Genomic DNA, 24,495 nt, shown 5'->3' with positions numbered 1-24,495 from the left:
CTTTGTAAAATAAATAACAAGCAAAAGCATAGTCTACTATTTGACAAATGAAAAAAACAATAGTGTGCACTACCCCATTGAACTTTGAAGCCTCAATAAAGTCTGCCTATGCATCTGCGAGCCATGGTACTCTTAAACTCCAGAAACACACTTTGTTAAGGGGAGAATTAATTCTGCAAGCAGGAAAATCAAGGAACAATAAGGCCACAGAACCTTCATCACCCATGGAAGATGAAATTGTTTTTCAACAATGTTGAGAAGTCTTTGCAGATTTTACCATATTTTTCTTGGTTAAATTTTTCTACGGCATTCCAGAAGCATGACCCTTGCACTACATGTAGCTCGTTGTAACTAATTTCAATTGAAGAATCACAATTTTTATATATTGTTGAATAGAAATTTATAATAAATTATTATATATATATATATATATATAATATTCATATTTATATAAATTATTATATATTAATTGTCGTATAAAGAATTGGTGCATTGAAAATATCTGGAGTCTGTTATAATTTATAACACTCCACAGCGCGGCATACAACTCAGTACACCTGAGTGGTAAACAATTTTTTCAAATATACTAATTGCTACCCTTACAAATACATCCCATCCCCATAATGGGGCTGAACATAGCCCCTGATCACATAAAGAAATTGCTGATTTTGTGGGTTTGCATTACTCCTTGTGCTTATTTTACATAAAAAAGGGTTCAAATGATCAATTAAAGCAAATTTGAAAAAAAATCAGAAAATTTTACAATAAGCCAATGGTTACATCCACCCTGTTAAAATCGAGGGGAGGGGCGCAGGCTGGACGAATTTGCAAGGATATTAAGTAGTATAAATAGAAAGTGTGCTTTCTTCAAAAAATAAACCCAAAACCACCCCACTCTGTGATGGTCCCAGATGTAGAACTTAATTAGAACATTTATTCATTGTTTTTTTTATCTCTTGACAATTTTTATTTCTTTGTTAACAGTTTTCTTGCATTTTTGGCCCATGAAATGCATTCAGCTTAAGTCATTGTAATGGAATTATTGGATATAAATTTTATTTACAAATGATTTAAAAATTGTGATGGCAATAAAAGAAAATATAATATGATCAAAAGAAACATGCTGTGTACTAAAAAGTAAAGATTTCATTGTTTCAGTGTTGTATATATTCCTAGGGCTATATCAGGAACCAAAAGGAAGGGGGGAATATTGTAAGATGCAAAACATGGTATTTTGAAAGAACATAAAATAAGAAATCTAATAGTGCTTTCGATCAGATAGAACCATAGTTGTCCAAATTTTTTGTTCTGGTGGTGCTCCTAATTTTTCCTTCCCTACAATAGTCTTATGTGGTATTCCTCAGGGTACTATTCTTGAAGCAAGTCTCTTCAACTTCTATATAAAGGATGCACACAATCTTCTATCAAACCTCCAGACTCTTTATGAAGATTATTTGAAATTAGTGGGAAAGCTGCTAGAGCTTCTGATTTACAACTTATCCAGATTGATCTTGACAGTCTTGGAAATTGGGCTGATGTATGGCTCCTTTCCTTCAATATTGATAAGTGACATGTACTCCATTTTAGTAAACGCATTATTTCCTCCAAGTAAATCTTCTTTCACCAGTCTCTGAAGAAAGAGATCTTGAAGTCATTGTTGATGTCAGACTGAATTTCACCACCCATACCAAGACTGTATCATCATCTGCCTTTCAATCCCTTGCCAAAATCAAAAGGAGAATCTCATGTCAAGAATGTTCATGAAATTTTATAAGGCACTGGTTCAACCACAGCTTGAGGCTGGAATATCTTTGGAATCCTCTTTTTTCAAAAAAGACAAACAAGTCCTGGAAAAAATACACCACAGAGGAACTAAGATGATCAGTGGACTGCACAAATACCTTATCAAAAATGTCTGCACCGTCTTAAGCTCCCAAAACTTACACATAGAAGAAAACAAGGAGATACAATTCTTGCTCATAAACTTATATCTATAATAACCTTCCTGGTCTCTTTGCCTATCCCTTACATTAAATGACAGGAGGGCATTCAAAGAAACTTTCAAAGCAACATGGTTACATTAGAGAAAGAAGCCACTTCATCAGCCAGAGTTGCCAAACTATGGAGCCAGCTTTCAAAAGACACAGTATCTACTGAATCAATTCAAACAACTAAGGACAAAATTGACAAAAAGTGGCTACATCAAAAGTTTCTGTTCAACTGGGAAGTACCAGAATCATCAACCAGGAAGTAAGCCTAATAAGCAGCTGAACAAGAAAATCACTCCTAAAAATGTCATTGCAGAGCATGATAATGATTAAAATCCTTATATTGCTCCAAGCTGTAATTTAAAGTAATACAAATTTCATTGTGTGCCACAAAAAAATTATTGCTTGATATTGTTGATAGATATTCATCTACAAGGTGGACATGCAAGCCCAAAACACTCCCATTTATAACCAATGAATTAAGAAAGGCCAGAAACAGAAAGAAACAGTTTTGGAGGTGGCATCCACAGAGCTTATATCATGCAGTTCATTACCAAAGGTACAAGCAAGCATGTAACTAGGTGAGAAATATCTCTAGAAAGATTTTTGAGCAGTATGAGGCAGCAATACCTCTATCAGCTAAAGTTGATCCTAAATTATTTTTTGGAATTATGTATCTGACAAAAAGCCTCGCAGATATTCAGTTACCCAGCCAGTTCAGAATGGATAAAATTTGATGATTCCCAAGCAATAGCAAATTCTCTTAGTGATCAATTTGGCTCTTTTTTCGCCCCTGTTGACAATGCTCCACTCCCAAACCCCCCAAGAATGATATCCTAATTGAATTGTCACCTATTACTGCCAGTAGAGTAAACCCGGAAACCCATCTTACAAATCTGAACCAAAATAAGTTGGTTGGTCAAAATCGAATACACTCTCAACTTTATTAAGAGCCACATGCTGAACCGTCTCTTCCATTTACCCAGCTTTTTCAGAAGTCCCTAGATCTGAAGTGTATACCTGTGGACAGGAAGATAGCATATATTACCCTAGTGTATAAAGGTAGCAACAGAGATGAGGCAGTCAGCTACCAACCAATCAGTAGCCTATCACTTCAGCTGTTGGGAAAATACCTGAAATCATGGCCAACTCTAATGTCATTCATCATGTGACTCAAGGTAAGCTATTTTCCCACTGCTAGCATGGCTTTCATTCTGCTTGATCAGATGAGACCAACCTTATTGATTCATGTCACCAAATTTACAGACAAGAGTTTTACAGTAGGCATGATTTTACTGGACCTAACAAAAGCATTCAATAAGGTGGTGTGTCACAAGAGAAAGCATATTAAGCCGGAAGCTATCGGAATTAATTCAGAGACTATTGACTGGGTGATGATTTTCTTGAGTAATAGAAAGCAAGTAGTAATAGTGATTAGGGAAAACAGGAAAGCATTTATTTCAAATGTTGTGGAGGTGAGAAGTGGAACGCCCCAAGGCACAGTCACGGACCTGACTTTATTTGATATCTTCCTTATGATGTCTCTCCTCATATAACAAATAAAAGAAGCTATTATGCAGATAATTCAAAAGTAATTGCTTCAGTCAAAACTCTGGATAAAAAACTATTAAAGCAGACATAAAACTCTTTACTTGCTGGGCAAAGACTTGGAAGCTGGAGTTCAATGTCCAGAAATGGAAAGTAATCCACTTCAGTAAAAAAAAACAAAAAAAAAACAACCAAGACACCAATACTCAATGAATTTTGTGGACAGAACAAGGCAACCTATTGTCAGTAGTCATGCCAAATGAGACCTTGGTCCATGGGCGCCCATACGGGGAGGGGACATGAGGAGGCTCTAGCCCCCCCTGGCTGAATGACGCTGCCTTATATTCGAATTAAATTTTAAAGCTTTTTCTATAAAATAAATTTTTCAAAGAAAAGTAAAGAGCTCCATTAAGCCAAAAATGGGCAGAAAGAAAGTCAATAATCTTCAAAGTGTAAAACTACCCCAAATCACTATCATTAAATAAATGAAACTCAAAACAAAGAGAAATTAGAATAAATAGCCAAGTCAAACACAGAAGAAGCAAAAATTAACATCAGTAGGGCTTGCAACCCCAATGCTTTCTCGAGACGAGAACATAATTTAGGCTTTGCTGAAAAAAATGACCGTGGATTGTCAGTTTAATATACATATACTGATATTTATTCCTTAAAGTCTTGAATTTTTTATTTATTTAAGTAAAAAAATAAAAAAATTTAAAACAATTTTGCTTTCAGTAAAGCACAAATTGTGTTCTGCTCTTTAGAAGGCATGGGGGTTATCAGCCCTACTAATGTTAATTTTCTCACATTATTTATTTCTTTTCAGTTTTTTTCTATAAGAATCCATAATTTGGCTTGCTATTTGTATGTTTGGAGAAACTGTTTTTAAAAATTTTAATCCTGACACAAAAAGTATTTTAATTTAATTTTATACCGCCTCAAGTTGACCTGAAAAATAAAACTTAATATCATTCCGAAAAGATTCTATCTATGCTCTTTGACAACCTTATTGGCAACTGCAAACATAATGATTTTTGATTTAGTTTTCAAGTAGCATTTAGTTTTATAGCATAATGGGCCAAATGCATAATTAGGGGGTGGTGGTTGACATGCCCAATATAGACATAGTAGTTAAAGACATATTTACTGGACTAATTGTCCTCCAATCTCTTTTTATTCTTAAAAAGGACACTAGAACTTTTAATTTTGATTCAAATTAGCTCCTTTAAATGTTTCATTATATTCGTCCAGAATGATGCCAACTCTGTCTTCTGACCACGTGACTCTGGATATGGGGTTTCCCCTAACTAAACACTCTGAACAGGGTGGCCACAACCTCTTGTGGCGGGTGGACCCCACCCCAGGAATCTTAGTGTCTAGGTTTAACCTAGCCCTAATCAGATTCCAGGCCTAGGTCTGGTTGGGCTAGCAACCCTCTACCTGAAATAAATTGCTATGAAAAGTGACAAAATAGCCTCGGATCTGGACTTCCTTTTAAGATCTCAACCATTGCACGCCAACAGACATGCTCACGACGTCAGAAAGACTAAAAGACTAAATCTCCTGGACCAAAGGGGGTTTTTGATAGCCACCTGGAATGTTTTGACTCTCAATGCACCTTCATCAAAGAACCTACTCTCTGTAGAGCTCCATAAGAATGAAGCGGCGATTGCTGGTCTCACAGAAACCCGTCTTATTGGAAGCAGAGAAGAGAAAATAGACGACAGTCACTCGTTGCTCTGGTCTTGAGGGAGCACGAGAAGGAAGGGTGTTGGCCTTGCGCTAAATAGTCTCACAAGAAAGGCATTACTCTTGCATGAAGCTAAATCAGACAGACTAATGAAGGCTTGCTTTGGACACAAACATGGTAGAATGACTATTGTCGTATGCTATGCCCTGACCAACGATTCTGACAACACAATCAAGGAAGAGTTCCACTCTGTTCTGACCAGATGTCTTATAACAACAATGGCCTTTGCCTATTTGAACTATGCTGATCCCATAACCTAGTCATCGCATTCACTTAATTTCAACGCAAAACCATACACCAGTACATGTGGCATAGTAATGATGGTTGCACAAAGAAGATGATCGACTACGTCATCATGTCTAAATGCTAGAGATCGTTGCTGAAGATATCGTCGAGTAGAGGTCTCACATACGTAATATAGGCATTTTTTAGGCTTTGAGTGTCGCAGCCAAACCTGCACATCAGGACTAGGGTCTGAAGTGATGCATTGCCAGCCTTAAGAACCTTCTCCACGTGTTCGGTGAATGTGCAGTCCATCGATAAAATCGATGACTTGGCAAGCATCTGTCCCAACCCTAATGGCTACTTATAGATTCAAGTCAAAGAGTCTGAGAAGGATAGAAGGTCTACAGTGGGTCGACTTTATGAGTAACAAGAAGCTGCTGCATCTCACCAAGCAGTCCTGTTTTTGTACCAAAGCAGCCGAGCATACCTTACAGTGGTTTGGACATCTACTTCGAATGCCCCCATATTCACCTCCAGAGATGATCTTTGACACTGTCAAAGCTGGTTGGAAGCAGCATATCCAAGTTCCTAGCAATGGCAAATATCAGACCAAGTGAAGCGCAAACCCTTGCAATGGACTGATGTGGATAGAGGAGGCAGACATCACTCTCTACCCCAAGTAGCACCTGGCAGGAGACCTAAGTAAATAAGTAAGTATTATAGAGTGATGCTGCCTATCATATTGCTTATATGCCCTCTTGAAAACCTGCATGCATATAGTTTTTTGTTTAATTGGAACTCCCCCTGAATGCTTCCTAAAAGTTTCACCTTAATATTCTTAGCATCATTAGTTACAGTGACTGTAGTGCTGGTATAAAAAGTATACACATAGTGCCTTCTGACTAGTTCAAAATCTCCCACAACTTACTCTTAAGGTCCAACTTAATAAGATAAGTTGTTCTTCAGATATTACTTTGTCACCTTTTCAAAAGTCCACATGGTCATAGTTTGTTTTGATTTAGTCAACATCTGCCTAAATATTCCTTATATTTACTAACTGAAGACGTTTTTATACGCTCTTTTGATTATTGGTTACAAAATGTCTGTCTTTCAATTTCGATTGAATGTGTTTGGGAAAAAGAGGATGTCAGGGAGGGGGGGCAATTTTACCTCCATCACGTTTGACTCTTAAAATGAAACTAGAACTATATATTTTCAATCAAATGAGTCTAATCTAAACCTCAGAAGACCATCCGTTTTATAAAAACTTTACATGCCCCCAGGTATAACTTACAATCCTTACCCCCCAGATTATGGTGTGTTGTTTCAACCCCAAAGGCCTCTTTTATGTGATCTTTGGACTATTTTTGAACAAATGGATATCTCAAAATTTCCATTGGATGTTTTTGGGGAAAATATGATGTGGGGGTATAGCTGCCTTCCGATACATTTGACTCTTAAAAGGGCACTTAAACTTCCGATTTCCAATCCAATGAGCCCTTCAAAGTTTATATAACCACACTTTCCACAAGAACATTATATTCCCTTGGGGCATAACTTGTAAGCCTTGCTCTGGGGGGGGGGAGGGTAGTCTCATCCTCAAAGACATACTTTCTGGACTTTTAAACTACATCAAACAACATAACTACCTCAAAAGTTTGATTGGAAGTGTTTTGGGAAATGATGGGTGTGGGGGGACTGGTTGCCCTCCAATTACTTTTGACTAGCCTATTAAAAAGAGCCCTAGCTCTTTCAACTTCCAAACAAATGAGCCCTTTTTGAAGTTTCTATTACAACAAAACCATCTTAAAATTTCTTAAACCTTGACCATCTTAAAATTTCTATCAGATGCATTTTGGGATAATACAACATGTGTGGGGAGGGATATCTGCCCTCTGATCACTTTGACTCTTAAAAAGAGCACTATAACTTCTGAATACCAATCCACTGAGTCCTCTCCGAAGTTTATACAACCACCCTTTCTATAAAAATCTTATATACCCAAGGTGTAAATTAAAACCCTTGCCCTGAGGGCTATGGGGGGGGGGGGGATTTCATACTCAAAGACATAATTTCTGGACCTTTCAAATATGCTAAACAAAATGTTTTATCAAAAAATTTTGATTGGATGTGTTTGGAGAAATGATTGGAATAGAAGGGGGGCTGGTTGACCTCCTATTAATTTTGACTGTTAAAAAGGCCACTAGAAATTTTGATGACCAATCCAATGAGCCCCCTCCAAGGTCTATATGACTACCCCTTTTTATAAAAACCTTATATCCGCCCAGGGCATAACTTACAACCCTTGCCCTGAAGGTTGGGGGGGGGGTTCACCCTGATAGTCATAATTTCTGGACCTTGAAACTACACTGAACAAAATGGTTGTCTCCAAATCTTGTTTGGATGTGTTTGCATGGGCACCGTGCAAGGGGGGGGCAGGGGGTCATTCCCCTCCCCCAACTATTGCTTGCGTTGCAAGAGTACCCATGAGCTGATATATGAAGTCACTATAATCAGAATTGTTTCCCCTGAACGGAATGCTAAGAATTTCTGTATTTTCCCCCCGAATGGATACGTTTTTTTTGTGTTTTATTATAACCTTTTTTTGTTTATAGGAGTGATTGTATTTATATATTTGTCACTTTGAAAAAGATTTAATTTTTTACAGCTATGAAGTATAAAGATGTCAAACATACTGGGTTTAGGCATTCAAAATTTAATTAAAAATATTAAATTAAAAATTTTTGTTTGATTTTCTTAATCTTAGGTTTGATGTTTTACTTTGAAAAAACTACTTTGATAATGTATTACTTTTTATAAGCCCTTTGTCTAAAGGCATTAATTATTTCTGTGTTTGATAACCAAGCTCAAAACTGTCAATATTGTTAAAAAATATACGTCCAACAATTTGGCATTGCTCAATAGAACTTAATGCTAGGAGCTTATATCTTAGTTTTTGTAAGTAGGCTATTGTTTTGTGTCTTTTATGTACATACTTACTTTTTTCATTTTTAAATACTTTTACTCTAACTGACATACCTTTTCTGCTGCCTTTATAAAATTGTTTGTCTCTAAGCTTCATTAAATAAAGAAAATAAAATAAGTTTCTTCAACTGAAGGTAAGGAGCAACATTAAAACTTATATCGAACACAAATTACTACATATACGGGGTGTTCCCCTTCTCAAAATCTCGCTTTTCAAGCTACAGTTTTTTGGCACTTTAGAAAAAGTTAATTATTGTTCTAATTAAACAACCCTTGTGTTTCAGTAATCATTTTTAACGAATTGGGACAAAATTTAAACTTTAGCGCAAAGAGCGAGATGGTGAAGAGGGGGCAACCCCCTCATATGCATAATAATTTCTGTTCAGTTTAAGTTTTGATGTCGCTCCTTACTTTCAGTTGAAAAAACTTTTTTTCTGATTGTTCTTTAAATAACACCAGGATACCTGGCTCCACCTCCACAGAAAAATTGCCCTCCCATAGAAATATCCTCTGGACAATTCAATCCTGGCAAAAATTTACCTGGACAATTACCCTTAACATGTCAACACGTAAAATCGAATCAGTAAAGAGAAAGCAAGACATATTAAGAAATTTAATATATAAATTCTCGCAAATTCACCCAGTCTAGAATTTCTTCTTAAAGTTTCACCCCCTGGAAACCATCCTCTCCATTGAAAATTTTTGCAGCAGAAAATTCATCCTTCCCTCCCCACCCAGAAAATGTATGCATACTTCCTAATAACCGATAAAACAAACGACGATTTTTATAACTTTAAAACCTGTTCCCCTTGGCTGTAGCAAGTCATTTAGTCTCCAAAGACATAGTTATTGGGCCTTTCAACTATGCTGAAGAAAAAACCTATCTCAAAATTTTGACTGGACGATTTTGGAAAAAAAGTGACGTGGGAGGGGGCCTAGTTGCCCTCAAATTTTTTGGTCACTTAAAAAAGGCCCAAGAACTTTTCATTTCCATTAGAATGAGCCCTATCTCCACGTTCTAGGCCCACTGGGTCAATACAATCACCCCTGGGGAAAAAAATAATAATAGAAAAACAAATAAACATCCGGATTTTTCTTCTGGTAAAAATTACAAAATTCCAAATTTTTGCAGACATGAGCTTGAAACATCTACAGTATGGTTCTTTGATCCACTGAATCTGATGGTGTGATTTTCATTAAAATTATATGACTTCAAGGGGGTTGCTCCCCCTTCTCCGAAAATCAGTTAAATTTTCTCAGGCTTGTAGATTTTGATGGGTAGGCTATTACTAAACTTAATTAAACTAATATATTGGGAATCAGCATAATCAGCCAATTCTTTTGATAGAGTTTTGGTTACTATTGAGCCAGGTTGCTGTAAGTAAGTTACAGTCCATTACCACAAAGTGTTTGATCAAACAGTTCGTGGTAACGAACTGTAAGTAAGGAGCGACCCGGCTCAATGGTAACCGAAACTCTAGAAAACGGTATTTTGATACAAATAGATACATCAAAAGAATCAGATTTTAATGCTGATTTTAAATATATATAAGTTTCATTAAGTTTAATTGTACCCATCAAAAGTTAGACGCCTGAGAAAATTTGGCTGATTTTTGAAAAAAGGAGGAAATGCCCCCTAAAAGTTATAGAACCTTAATGAAAATCACACCATCATATTCAGCGTATCAGAGAACCCTACTGTAGAGGTTTCAAGCTCCTATCTACAAAAATGTGGAATTTTGCATTTTTCGCCAGAAGAAAGATCACGGGTGCGTGTTTATTTGTTTGTTTGTTTGTTTTTTTTTCCCAGGGGTGATCGTATTGACCCAGTGGTCCTATAATATCGTGGAAGGGCTCATTGGAATGGAAATTAAAAGTTCTAATGCCCTTTTTAAGTGACCAAAAAAATTGGAGGGCAACTGGGCCCCCTCCCACGCTCATTGTTTTCCCAAAGTCACCTGATCAAAATTTTGAGATAGCCATTTTGTTCAGCATGTTCGAAAACATAATAAGTATGTCTTTTAGGATGACTTAATCCCCCGAAATTCCCGGGGGAGGGCTGAAAGTTATGAACTTTACCCAATGTTAACATATAGTATTGGTTATTTGGAAGTATACAGACGTTTTCAGGGGAGATTTTTCCTGGTAGTGGGGGGGGGTGGTTCGGGGGTTATGGGGGAGGAGCGTTCCATGAAGTTTTCATGGGGGAAGGGACATTGCTATGAAAGGGAAGCCGGACTTCCCACCATTATTTAAAGCACGATCAGAAATTTAATATAAAAAAACAACTATTTCAACTGCAATAGCAGCAACACTGAAACTTCAAACGAACAGAAAATATCACATATGAGTGGGTTCACCCCGTAGTCAATACCTCGCTCTTTAAGCCAAAGATTTTTTATTACTTTCATAAGAGCTATTTATTCTAATTAACGGCCTTTGTGATTAAGCGGTCATTTTTAAAGAATTGGAACAAAATTCGAACTTTCGCTTAAAGAGCAAGGTATTGACTAGGGGCGAACCCCCTAATAAACAAATTAAAAATATATGAATATAGAAGTTCGTTACGTAAGTTAATTCGTAAGTTACGTATATTTATTACTAATAAAAACGTTCGTAAATATAATTAAACAAGTTTCAAGAAAGCCATTTAACTAAATAAAAGTAAATTAATATGAAAATGTTGTTTTAATTATTCATGTACGGTGAGCCAAGATCAAAACCTGCATTTATTCGAAAACGTTCAAAAATTAAATAAAACAAACAAGTTTTTTAAACTGAAAGTAAGGAGCGACAATAATACTTAATAACAAATAGAAATTTTTCCGTGTATGAAAGGGGCGGTCCCCTCCTCAACGCCTCGCTTTTTACGCTAAAGTTTGCCTCTGTCTCACAACTTTATTTTTTAGAACAATAAAAAAACCTTAGCATAAAGAGCAAGGCATTGAGGAGGGGACAGCCCTTTTCATATACGGAATAATTTCTGTTCGTTTTAAGTTTTATTGTCGCTCCTTACTTTCAGTTTAAAAAACTTGTTTTTTTTATTTAATTACCCATAAAATCTAAGCAGTATTATCAAAGTATAGCATTCATAAAACTTTACAGTTTCATGAAATGTAATAAAACAAATAGAAAAGGTTTTTCAACTAAAGTAAGGAGCAAGTTTCAAATCTGTTCCTTGCTTTCGGTTGAAAAGCTCTTTTTTTTATAGTTTCTGATTGTTTTCCAAATCATACCCAGGCCTAACCAAGATATAATTTGAGGTACCGGTCCCTTAAATCCCTGTCCAATTGTTTTTAAAATGGGTAAATCAACAATTGTACATTGATTAGTATCATTCTACATTTAAATTTGCACTTTAAATTTGGATAAAATTTGAATATACTTAAAATATTGGTGATGAATAGTAGCCTAATTTTAGTGAAAACTCCTTATTAATATTACTACTAAAGAATTGGTTGGATGAAAAGGAGTATTATTGTTTGTATGGATGGAAATTCTGTGAGACTTTTCATCTTCTACATAACTGAAGTCATCACGACCTCTACAAAAGAATTTTCTTATTGATAAATAAATTACATATTTTTTTTTTAAATACATTGAAGTACTTCATATAAATAGAAAAAAAAGTATTACCACTGAAAATTGCTGAAAACTAAGTTCCTAGCAGTACTTGTCACCCCAAAGAAGTTTCATGATGGGGCTGATGATGACCTGCCTTGTCTTTTCCGCCTCTGTGCTGGTAGATATGGGAATGTAACATATAAGCTGTATAGAGAAACATTCTAATTAATTCCTTCTCTGCCTTCCTCTTTCAACATTTATCTGAAGCCTCATGTTTGTCCGTTAAAATGTACTTCTGTAGGAATCTACCCTACCCCCACCAAAACAATTACTCACACTCCCTCATTATAGCTGATATGCAATCACAGATCACCAAACATAGCATTATTTAATTACGAATAAAGCATATCAACTTGGTTGAATCAAGTACTACCACCATGTAGCATTTCTTCTTTTGCAACTGGGAAGCCTATAATATAGTTATTGATACTTTTCAATCTATTAGCTTCTCAGGATTTTAAATTGATTGCAAATCAGTCCTCTTTGGGGTAAAGTCATAGTTTGGTGCCCTAAACCACCTAAAGTGTCACCCAACCACCACTGCTATTTTGGCATCTGGCCCTCCCTCCCTAGAAAATTTTCTGCCGGTGCCCTTGTGTGTTTAGGAAAATGATTGGTGTGGAAGATTGGCTCTGGTTGGTCAACAATTGCTTTTGACAGCTAAAAAGCGCACTAGCCCTCTCAATTTCTAATCAAATGAGCTCTTTTTGAAGTTTCTACAATATCAAGGAGGCACACTTGTGCCTCTATAAAGAGGCGACCCACCACAATGTTAAGCGATTTCAGGTCCTAGAGGTCGCAGAGAGACGGCGGTAATCGCATTTTGTAGCCCAAGCTCAAACTAAGAAACTTGCAAAATTTCATCCTCCTCCGACTTTATCTTCATGGGGTAAACTGGGCCGGAAGTTTCGACCCTCCCACCAAAGCTCCCCGTTAACGTTGTCCGATTGGGCTGAAAATTATATGGTTGTCTTTACGCTGGCTCGGGGGCTTAAATTCGCAAAATAATCGCAAAATTATCCATCCTTACCTGGTTTAAAAAATAAAAATATAGCCACTTAAATTCATCATCATCTCTTTTTTTTTTCTTAGCCACGCCTACAGGCCACAGTTGGCACCGGATCCGGTTGAATGAGGACTCATTCAAAGCAGAATTCGACCTGTTAGAACCTTTTGATATTTTCAGACCGAAAAAATTATCCCCCGAATTTACATTTACGAAAAACCTCGTTTTCCTATATTAGCCCATGTTAATTTTTCCCACCACAACCCCCCTTTAACGTTGTCTGATCGGGCTGAAATATAGAGGATAAGCTTTCCTGGGGCCTGGGAGCTTATCCTCAAACTTTCAGCTCAATCTGATCACTCCTTCCCTGTTTTCAAAAAACCAAATATCAAGTTTTTTGGGAATTTGCTTGCGTCGAAAATAGCTTCGATTTACTAAAAAAAAATTACCATTGTATTTGTATAGCCCAGCGGTTGATACTTCAGACTTTCAGGCGGAAAAGTCGGGTTCGATTCACCATCAGAGCGAATTTTTATATACTGAATTTAGACTTTGAAAAGAAACTCAGTTTTTTTTTTAAATTATTTAAAAAAAATTAAGTTTTCTAAAGAGTTAAAGAGGCTGAGTTACAAGGTCGACCCTTAAAACGTACAGGGATTAGGAGGCACAGTTGGGGGGCTGTTAAAGAGGCTGAGTCACAAGTTCGAACCTTAAAACGTACAGGGATTAGGAGGTACCCTGTACGACGTGATTTGAGTATTCAGGAATTAAAAGCCTTAACACAAGAATGTTCAAGAGCGGGGGGTTTTGGGGGCGGCCGCCCCCCAACTTTAACTCCTGACACGATCCGCTAACAGTTAGTCAAGAAATAATAAGTAATAAAATGTACAAAAACGTGCAGAAATTATTTGAAAAAAACTACGTTTTCTAAAGAGTTAAAGAGGCTGAGTTACAAGGTCGAACCTTAAAACGTACAGGGATTAGGAGGCACAGTTGGGGGCTACCGCCCCCAAACCCCCGCTTTCGCAGCCTTTAAATATAATAAAAATTCTTTAAACTGAAAGTAAGGAGCGACATTAAAACTTAAAACGAACAGAAATTATTCCGAATATGAAAGAGGCTGTACCCTCCTCAACGCCTCGCTCTTTACGCTAAAGTTTTTATTGTTTAAAAAAAGAGTTGTGAGAAAGTCAAACTTTAGCGTAAAGAGCGAGGCGTTGAGGAGGGCACAGCCTCTTTCATATACGGAATAATGTCTGTTCGTTTTAAGTTTTAATGTCGCTCCTTACTTTCAGTTTAAAGAATTTTTATTATATTTAAAGGCTGCGAAAGCGGGGGGTTTGGGGGGCGGTAGCCCTCCAACTGTGCCTCCTAATCCCTGTACGTTTTAAGGTTCGACCTTGTAACTCAGCCTCTTTAACTCTTTAGAAAACGTAGTTTTTTTCAAATAATTTCTTTCTATAAGAAGTGCCCTGGTAAAAAAAAAATAAATAAATAATACATTGTGCCCACATCGCTCTTTACTTAGGCAGCGCTATTGAGCTGCCAATAATATTTTTGTTTTGTGATTTCTAATATACAGCATTAGAAATGCTGATTATACCAGGTAGCCCCTCCCCCCCTCACCCCCAAAAATTCAGCTTATGGGTACCCATGCTATTAGTTCACAAGAGGTTAAAATTTAATTTGCATGCTCAGATTGCTGCTGCAAAGGATAATCAGACTCAATAAAGAGAACATCATTGTTCTCTCTCAGTTGTTTCCAAGCTTTTAAAGGTTAGTTTAACCTAAACTAGGATTTGGTACCAAATTTGCATCCCCAACCCAATAAATAAATCAGACCAATAAACTATAGAATCAGTTTAAATGTGTAAAACTAATGCATCAGAGGTAGACCCCAGCGGATTGACCAGTGCTGCTGACAAGAGGCCCAGTCGATCGCCGCCAAAGTGTCACAACGCCGCCGGCGCGCCGCCGCCGACAAAGGCGGCGGCATTTGGTCAGCTTTAAATGAATTTTGCAGCAATTCCTTATTGTGTCAACTGCAAAGTCGGAGCTTTTCCTTCTCGTGTGGTTTAGTATTTCGATTTTTCCTGTTTGATTAGAAATCAAACAGGGTTTGCACTACTCCCAAATTTTCGGGTATTTCCCCGAAAATCTATGCGTCACCCCCCCCCCCAAAAAAAATGGTTCCCTGAGTCCCCGAAAATCACGCAGTCACGGTGCCACCCCTAGCAATTTATCACCAGTGGCTTTCCCTGTCAAATATTACTTTGCATACCATAATTCTTCACTACTCTCTGGTTCACTAATTTTTGTCTCCTTTGTTACTTTGCATAAAAACCAGACAGATGTGATATGCAACTGCATTGCAAATATTGCAATGTACACAGTTCTTCATATGTTGACAAAAAAAAGTATTGTCTTTATAACACAAGTTTAAACCATTTCGAATCCAGTTTCCCAATTGCAATTCCTTACATCATTTGTAGTTAAGAACTTTATTTTCAAGTTGAATAGAATTATAGAATGCATTCACTACAGTTGGATTTTGAAATTGATAGCAGAAAGATTGTTTCTACAGCTGAATTGTAAGTTTGGAGAATTTTTTTTTTTCAATGCTGTTTTTAGATAAGATTTTCTTAATGTTGAATGCTCTATTATTGAAAGCTTGATAGATCAAAGAAAACACAATCTTCTGTATAAAAATTTCTTAACCCCCCCCCCAAAAAAAAAAACTTCTATTGAGACAAAATTTAGCTATAGACTAAGCAATGTACAAGGTTGAGGAATTAAAGATTGAAATGGAAGTTACTCCAAAAATATGATTCATAAAAAAATTATAAATAATTGCCTATCGGGGGGGGGGATAGGGGGCTATCATTTTCAAATGATAATACCTCTTTTTTTATTGAAAGCAGGGATGCCAAAAAGATATTCATTTTTTTCATTTAAAGCAGAGATGGAAGAAAATAATATCAAATTCCCTGGGAAACCATGGAAATACTTTAATAGACCCAGGACCCCCCATTGGGACTTGTTCATTGTCTTGGGTCCTTTGCAGTGTCTCATAGGATCCTGGCCTAATTTTGCGGTTGTGTGTGCTCACATTTAATTAGATTCTTTGGATCTTATTGAATGACACGGCGAATCTATAACCCAGTTTTCCAATAGTTTGAGGTATATCTGAATAATTTTGACATTTTTGTGGTTGTCTTTGTACCCCTTTACTCATAACCTCATTTTTTTTTTCAAGGAACACTAAGCTGTGTAACGTTATTTTGCGTGTTTGTTTGAACCATATAGTAACCTAGTTAATTATTAAGTAAATTATTTTTCTAATGTAAAGCTGAGATGGTATCTTATCAAGGTGGTATCCAGAGGGAGGGGTAGGGAGGTATTACATTTAAATGATAATATCTCAAAATTTTTTTATTGAAAGCAGGGATGCCAAAAAGTTAATTATTTTAATTTAAAGCAGAGATGGCATCCTATCAAGGTGGTATCCAGAAGGAGGGGGGGGGTAGGGAGCTATCATATTTAAATGATAATACCTCAATTTTTTTTGAAAGTAGGGATGCCAGTAAGTTAATTATTTTTTTTTATTTAAAGCAGATACAGTATCCTATCAAGGTGGTATCCAGAGGGGGGGGGTGGTAGGGAATTATTATATTTACATGATAATATCTTGATTTTTTTTATTAAAAGCAGGGATGCCAAAAAGTTATTTATTTTTTTTATTTTAAGCAGAGACAGATCTTATAGAACATTATATGGTAGCTTTAAAAAATACAAAAGGGAGTGTGAAGGGAGGTGAGAGACTTTTACAAGAACATGACAGTTTGGTGGCTACCAGTAACTACTAGGTTAAGTATCCTATGAAACCATACTGTCAATGAGTAGAGAAAGTTAGCCAAAACCAACAATTCTTGTGTATTTATGTTTATTATATTTTGTTTCATTTATAAAACCTCTGTCTTCTATTCTAGCAGCAAACTACCCTAAAATTTTTTACTCTGGGAGCAAAGTATGTAAATTAAAGTATAGAGTAATCATGCCTTTATTCAGGAATATGTTCAGCAGTTAAGGTATTCCTTTTCTCTGTGCTTATTCTAGATAGCTCCTTAGGGAGAAATTGGCTGTGTCTGTTTATCTATTTTGCACCTCCAGACTACTTGAATCATGTTGTTCTTGAAGACCTATGGTGATACTCTGTGCCAAGAGCTAGCCATGGACACCAAACAACAATTGAAGCTGAACAGTCAAGTACAGTTCAGAAGTTTTTTGGTACCATATCAAAAGGATCATTAGCACTTGACACAGAAAATAAGTACTGCAAGCTCTGCTTTGCAACACTGGACAGAAAAAAAAACTCAGCTGTGTGTTTTCTTCAATATAGAAAGTACTTGTCTTCTAGCACAACAAACCTGAGGATACATTTGACTACATATCATGCTGGGAATGATGAGGTCAAGTCTCTATTCTTGCAAAGGATCCAGTCAGAGCAGTTGGTTGCAAGCTTTTTCTCCACTTCAGCAGCTGAAAGAGGAAATATCTCTCTTAGCCACAAGAATAAACATTGCTTTTTCAGAGACGTAGCCTTTTTGTGTGCCAGAGACTGTCTGTCATTTTTTTTGTAAAAGGACTAGGTTTTGGGGACTTTGCAGTCAAGTATGACATGGTTGCTGACAGAAAAGACCTTGCTAATTCTAAAAATGTTGCCAAGGGTGGTATCAATGATGTGTACACTTCATCACATTGTGTTGTCCTTGAGGATGTAAAAAACAGCATGGGGAGGCATGGTAATCTAGCATTTGATATCAAGGACATAGACTACTGTTTTTGACACCTGAGTTTGAGATGAAAGCTTACACTCTTTCAACTAGATGAATTGGAACTGACAGGCATACAGCTGAAAATATCAGGGAAGAATACAAGTAAATAGTAAAGGCATTCAATCTCTCCAGCAAGACCATTGAGGTGGTCCAAGACAAAGGAGCAAATGTGAAGAAAGCTTGCCAACTTGAAAGAGTTTCTTCTAGGGACTGTTTGGACCATGGTTTACACAACCTGCTGATGGTTGATGGCTTTCCAAATGTACAGGAGATTGATTATTTGATCTCAAGATGCCATCAGATTACAAGTGCACTGAGATATAGAGGACCAGAACTGGCAAGGGATCAAGATCCTTAAGCAAAACCTCAAAGAGAAGCTAAACTTCAGGTGTCCTATTGATAATTACATGATTGGTGCTGCATTATTTGACTGTGAAAAATTTTAGTTGACAGCTATTACTCAGTAACTGGAAAAAGAAGTTTACACAGATGGGAAACCAGGAGAATTTTTGGTCAAGCTTATCCAGCTTCATGTCAATAAAGAGGATTCTTTAGTTTTCATGCAAAAGCAAGCAAACAGCAATGAAGACTGTGAACTGGAGACCTCTAGTTTCTGTATAACTCTGACAGAAGAGAAATCACATGCTGATATGGACATGGAAGCTGCTGAGACGACTACAACTGATTCAAAGGTTAGTTTTGCCAATATTGAAGTTCTTTTTTCCCAATCCTAAAGTATTAGCATAAAAAAATCATCAGTTTAGATTTACCAACCACTTTTGTTTTTACTGCTTTCAAAACAAGGCACAGCAATCAAAGGGATCCCATGTGGTTCTGAAGAATTTTCTTTTAAGGGAATTGTTTTTTGTTTTTGTTTTTTATAAGTGCCCTTCATTACTGGGAATGTAAGCCAAGGAATATAAAATTGAATTTTACATTCTGATTCATGATTCAACCTTGAACCAAAAAATCTACATATTGAGTTTCATTTTAAAAAAAATTTTGTTCCTTCTCACATTATTCTGGCCCAATTCTGAGTCATTAATGTATCCAGTATCAAAATGAATGTTATATTTGGGCTTAGCAAACAAAAATAATATAAACAATCCTCAGCCAGTGTAATTTGCTTGATTGCCACCTTTGAAAATTCTGCCCCTCTCCCCCCTCTTGGTTTCTGAGCAATATGGCCCATATATGAACTAGGCCTTACTACTTACCCAAAAAATCTATATACCAAGTTTCATGAAAATATCTTTTGCCATTCTTGAGTTAGCATGTCCACAGACAGACATTACAACTTCACAGGTATTTACATGTTTTCACATGGGATCAATTGAAAACAGACCCTTTCCTTTTTCCTGAAAATTGTGCATAAAATGTGGCATCCTTGCCACATGTTTTGTGTGATTTCTTGTGGTATTAATTGCACATAAAATGTTGCAAGAATACTAATCCAAACTCAATGTTGTAAAACTGTGGAGCTCATTCCAGTTTCTGAAGAACAGCTGAATTTGGACATGCTCTTGCTGATGATGCTTAGGCTCCTAATTTTTATTTTTCAAGTGATGATTTCCTTTGACATTTTTCTAGGCTGAAGAAGCATTGCCAAATAAAAGATGGGTAAAGAGGCAAAGAGGCAGTCAAAAAAGGAGAAGGGGTTCAAGACAAGATGGATAATATCAGGAATGAAGTGAAAATTATTTTTCCCTTTTAAAAACGTGGGAAGAAATGAAAGGCAACAGTGAGGGCAACTTTCTTCAGTTCTGGAAACAAAATTGTAATAAAATTCTATACATTGCCACACTTGCCAGAAAGATTTTGTAGAATGATCCTGTAGTCATGGTCAGTAGCCTAAAGATGGTATGCCAACTGATCAGTTGGGTAAATTTGTAGTTCACAAAATAATTTGGTAAAATTCTACTAAAGTTACTTTTGGATATCTTGGAAATTGGTTAGGTTAGGAAAATAGATAAAATTCTTCTTTAGTTACTTTTGGCTAGCCTATCTTGGAAAGGGGTTTGGTTAGGAAAATTGGCAAGCCTAAAACTTTGAGGGATAGGTCTACAGGCCTTCCTCCACTCCTTCTCTCTCTAGAGGGTGAAGGAAGTGTGCCATGCATTGGCACACTTCTTGAAAAGTTTTTTTTTATCATATGATAAAAAAAAAACTTTTCAAGAAGTATGCCAATTAATGGCACACTTCCTTCATCCTCTAAAGGGAGAATGAGTGGTAAAGTTCTACAAAATCATATTATTGAGTTAGGACTAAAGTGAATACACCATTTGATGCCTTTTTTTGTGCTGATTATGAATATAATAAGCATTTCTATCAGAAATGAATTTCAGCCCCTCCCCTATATAGGCTATACCTATCCTAACCCTGAATTGGTATATATAGGGTGGGGGGCTGAAATTCAGTTCCGATGGAAGTGCTTATTATATTTGTAATCAGCATAAAAAAAAGGGGTCAATATATACCAAATCATATTATTGAGTTAGGACTAAAGTCAATACACCATTCGATGCCCTTTTTTATGCTGATTACGAATATAATAATCATTCCTATCGGAAATTCAAATTTAAGCCATTTTTGAGCTCTTGAAAATGACAAAAAATAGGGTGTAAAAAAGCTAATATAGGGTGTAAAAAGGCTTAAAACCTTTGTTTTAAACTTACTGTTTCATAATAAATCCTTATTTTAATCCACAAGCACTGACTTTCCATGAGTAACTTGGATAATCACGATATAAGTTCAAAGAATCTTCTTCTATTTAACTGCAGGCAGGCTTTTAAGTTGGTACTATTTAGCCCTCTTCTTTTTGCTTCACTCTGTGGGCTACAGAGCTACTGTCTTGGTTGTCTCTTATTTATTAGATATTCTCAGATATCTTTCAGTAGATCTTTTGACTCAAGGAGTTCGAATTTAAGATGATAGATATCGATTTCTGTGCTCTGTGTGCAGATATAGTTGGCTAGGCTCTTTGCTGATAGTGAGATTTTGTGGTGTTTGAAGTATTTTAACTGTTTACAAAGCAAGGTATGTTGTGCAGACGTCATCATATTAAATTCAAATAGGAAATGTTCAATTTTTTCATTATTCATATTAAAATGCCTACAAAGAGGGGACAGGGGAATTGAACCACTTGAATTAGAAAGCTTATATGAGAATGCAAGGAAATTTAGTCCATTTGTTCCAGAACAAATTCTATGATAAATTTTAGAAAGATACTTATTGGGAAAGGGGGAAAGGATAGGATTAATCTTGTTAAAATTAATATCTGATAGCCTCCATCGAAAAATATATCTAATTGGGATTGGTCTCCCACTTGGCTGGTCAATATTTATAGCATTTTTAGCTATTTCATCAAACTGATGATTACCACTTATGCCAGAGTGGCTAGGAATATACTGAAAATAAGTTTTTATGCCACTTGAAGCAAGATTATCAATAATACTGAGACAATGATAAGTGTCAATGTCCAACTTATATTGAGGAGCTGAGGCCAGCAACTCAAGGCTTGATAAAGAGTCGGAATAGATGATAATATTATTCGAATTTTCAATCAAAGGTTGGTTTCGCTTAAGGTGTTCTAATGCCATTATTATGGCATTTAACTCAGCAGACTTTATAGATAAATTATTAAATAATCTCTCGCCCATTGCAATTTTCAGGTGAGGAAAGAAAACACCACTTGCAACCTTCTCATTAATTTTCGACCCATCAACAAATATTTGGAAGTGATTTTTATAGGTGATTGTATTAAGTTATGCAAATTTTTTCTGGACAAAAGAAATGGGGGTTAAATCTTTATTCCATTTTGAAAATTCAGTATTTATTATGGGAGATGACCAATTCCATGGAGGGGATTGGGGGAAAGTAGGTGCAATAGAATTTGCTGGTACAGGGAACTTCTTTTGAATATTGGCATACTCATCTGCAATATCTCTATACATGGCTGGATTTCTTAACCAATTATGTAATGTATGTGAGCTATTTGATTCAATTTTTGTAAGATGTTTTGTCAAGAGAAACCTACGTCTCTCCCTTATTGTTGTTAATCCCCTCTCCATAAGCAGAAACTTGGTGCTTGTGGGTTTCCTAAGACCAAATATGAGACGTATTATATCATTTTGTGTTGTTTCAATTTTTTGCATCTGGGTCTTTGAACATGGACCATAGACGATGAGCCCATAGTCAATATGGGGTCTTATATGTGATTTATTAAACTGGAGTAAGGTTTTCTCCTTACAACCTCAGGGTGTGGAAAGAAGTCTTTTTAGTATATTTGCTTTTCTATAGCATTTTTTTATTGTATTTGAAATGTGGAGGTGGAAATTAAGTTTTTGGTCAAGCATTAGACCTAGGTAATTAATATGACTATCTTCTGGAATAGTTGTTTTATTTAGAGTTAGTTTTGCTTTAACATGGTTTCGCTTCCGGTGAAATTGGATTATTTTTGACTTGGTAGGTGCAATGGGTAAATCTGAATGTTGAGAGAATTTTTCAAACTGGAAAAGTGACTTTTGCAGATTTGACTGTGTTATCTGAAAGGTGTTACCAGATGACCATAGCACCAGATCATCAGCATATTGTAGATTCGTGTGGGATAGGTTCATGTCCCACAGATATAGGGCAAAGAGGAGGCAACTGAGGACTGCTCCCTGAGGTAGGCCTTTGGTTATTGTCTTTTGGGGTGAAGAGGCTGAACCAACACAAACGATGAAACTTCGCACTTCTATGAAGGATTTAATAAAGAATACTAGCTTAGGGGGCACTCCAAGGTTTGCAAGTTTATTTAAAAGGATTTGGTGGTTCACATTATCATATGCCCCTTCAAAATCTAGGAAAGCAGCCACTAGGACATTATTTTTTGAGAAAGATTCATTTATTGCATTTGTTACCAAAATGAAAGCATCTGTTGAGGAGTGGTGTTTCCTGAATCCAGTTTGAGTGTGTGGGATCATATTATTTTTTTCAACAAACCAGGAGTCTTTGATAGATCATTTTCTCCATTATTTTCCCCATCACAGGTGTAATCATTATGGGCCTATAAGACTCAGGGTTATCTTTTGGTTTATTTTTCTTTAGGATTGGTATAAGGGACGAAGAATTCCATATATTGGGGAACCTAGAAGATTCCCAAGCGTGATTATAACAATTTAGCAGTTCTTTTTTGTATGAAGGTGTGATATTCTTTATCCATGTAGGGTGTATATTGTCATAGCTGCTGCTAGTTTTGGTCATAATATGATGTATTGCATTATTCAATTCCTGGATTGAAAATGGATTGGTTATGTACTCGGATCCTGGGAGTCGTTCGTAACTTGGGTTCATAGGATTTTTGGACAGTTTGCTTTGATTATTTGATGTTAGCTTATTAACAAAAAGTGTTGCAAATAGGTTAGCTTTACCATTATCATTGTCATAATGGGTATTATTATGTATATGCTCATACAGGAGTGGGTTGGGGGAAGTCTTTTTCCCACAGATGTGGCTTATGACTTTATGTATAATTTGCTCATGCGTTTCTCTGGAGAGATTATTTGCAAAATTATTCCAGTATTTATATTTAGCATCTATTATAGTCCTTTTTAGTTTAGATTCTGCTTGTAATTTTTTTAAATATGTAGTAGGTGATGGTTTTTTTATGAATTCTGTCCTGGCTGCCTTTTTTACCCTCCATTTATTTAGGCACTCATTTGTCCACCATGCTTTAGGAATTTGTTTAGGGAATGTTTTCTTAGGTATTGTCTTGGGGATAGCATGATTAGCTGTATTTATTAGTAAAGATGTCAATGCTTCAGCATGTGTGTCAACTGTTGTCTTAGAAATGCATGAACTTTGGGTGAAACTTGTAATTTCATCATTTAGCTTATTTTGGAGCATAGACCAATTTGCTTTAGTGTTCATATATTTGGAGGCATGAGATAAAGTTTCAGCAGGTTCATTTAGGGAGCAAACTATAGCAAAGTGGTCAGTACATAGACTATCAATTTTTTTTTATGTAAATTTTGTTCAAAAAATTTAATGGCACAATTTGTAGGTCAATTGTGGAGAATCTGCCACTTTTGGGGTTGAAATATGTGTTCAGGTTTGGAGGGGTAGCAACAGCTAATTCATTATTATTTGAAGTCATATGCTCAATGAATTTACCAGCTTTATTTGCTGGTTTATTCCCCACAAAAGGCTGTGGGCATTGAAATCACCACAAATAATGATATTTTTTAACATATTAGAATTATTTATATAATTAAAGAAATCCTTGGTATCTGTAGTTTGGCCATTAGGGTTATAAAAGCTTATTATGTAGGTTTTTAAATTGTTCAGCCAAACACTGATATCAATTACATCAACATCATTTGCAAAATCTGGAAAATTGATGCCACAAACTTTTATATTATTATTAACTAATAAAGCTACCCCACCTCCTTTTCTCTCTGAAGATCTATCCTTTCTCAGGATAGTATATCCCGGAGACTTCATTTGTTGATTTTGGGTTAAATGAGTTTCCTGGAGGCAAGCAATATTAATGGA

At 36.1% G+C, this 24,495-nt stretch overlaps 1 protein-coding gene across 7 annotated transcripts in view; it reads right to left on the bottom strand.

The window, feature by feature from the left end:
* Nucleotides 1-24,495, bottom strand: part of LOC148954337 (uncharacterized) — a 64,079-nt gene that overhangs the window by 25,728 nt on the left and 13,856 nt on the right. For 2 of the 7 annotated variants that reach the window (XM_089087040.1, XM_089087044.1), the window contains exon 1: nt 20,637-20,721. The exons of 2 other annotated variants lie outside the window; for them this stretch is intronic. Coding sequence is in view for 1 of the 5 variants with exons in the window: in XM_089087044.1 (XP_088943170.1) it covers nt 20,637-20,644 (8 nt within the window). In the remaining 4 variants the exon portion in view is untranslated. Of the gene's footprint in view, nt 1-12,132; nt 12,265-17,553; nt 17,654-19,755; nt 19,776-20,636; nt 20,722-24,495 lie in introns of those variants that run through there. 3 more of the 7 variants (XM_089087043.1, XM_089087041.1, XM_089087039.1) reach the window with 3 other exon arrangements.

Source organism: Artemia sp. Qi Xiang Cuo, chromosome 3, assembly GCF_049724085.1.
Source record: "Artemia sp. Qi Xiang Cuo chromosome 3, ASM4972408v1, whole genome shotgun sequence".
Lineage (NCBI taxonomy): Eukaryota > Metazoa > Arthropoda > Branchiopoda > Anostraca > Artemiidae > Artemia > Artemia sp. Qi Xiang Cuo.
Note: the sequence above shows the minus strand (reverse complement) of the source record. Positions and strands in the feature narration are given on the sequence as shown.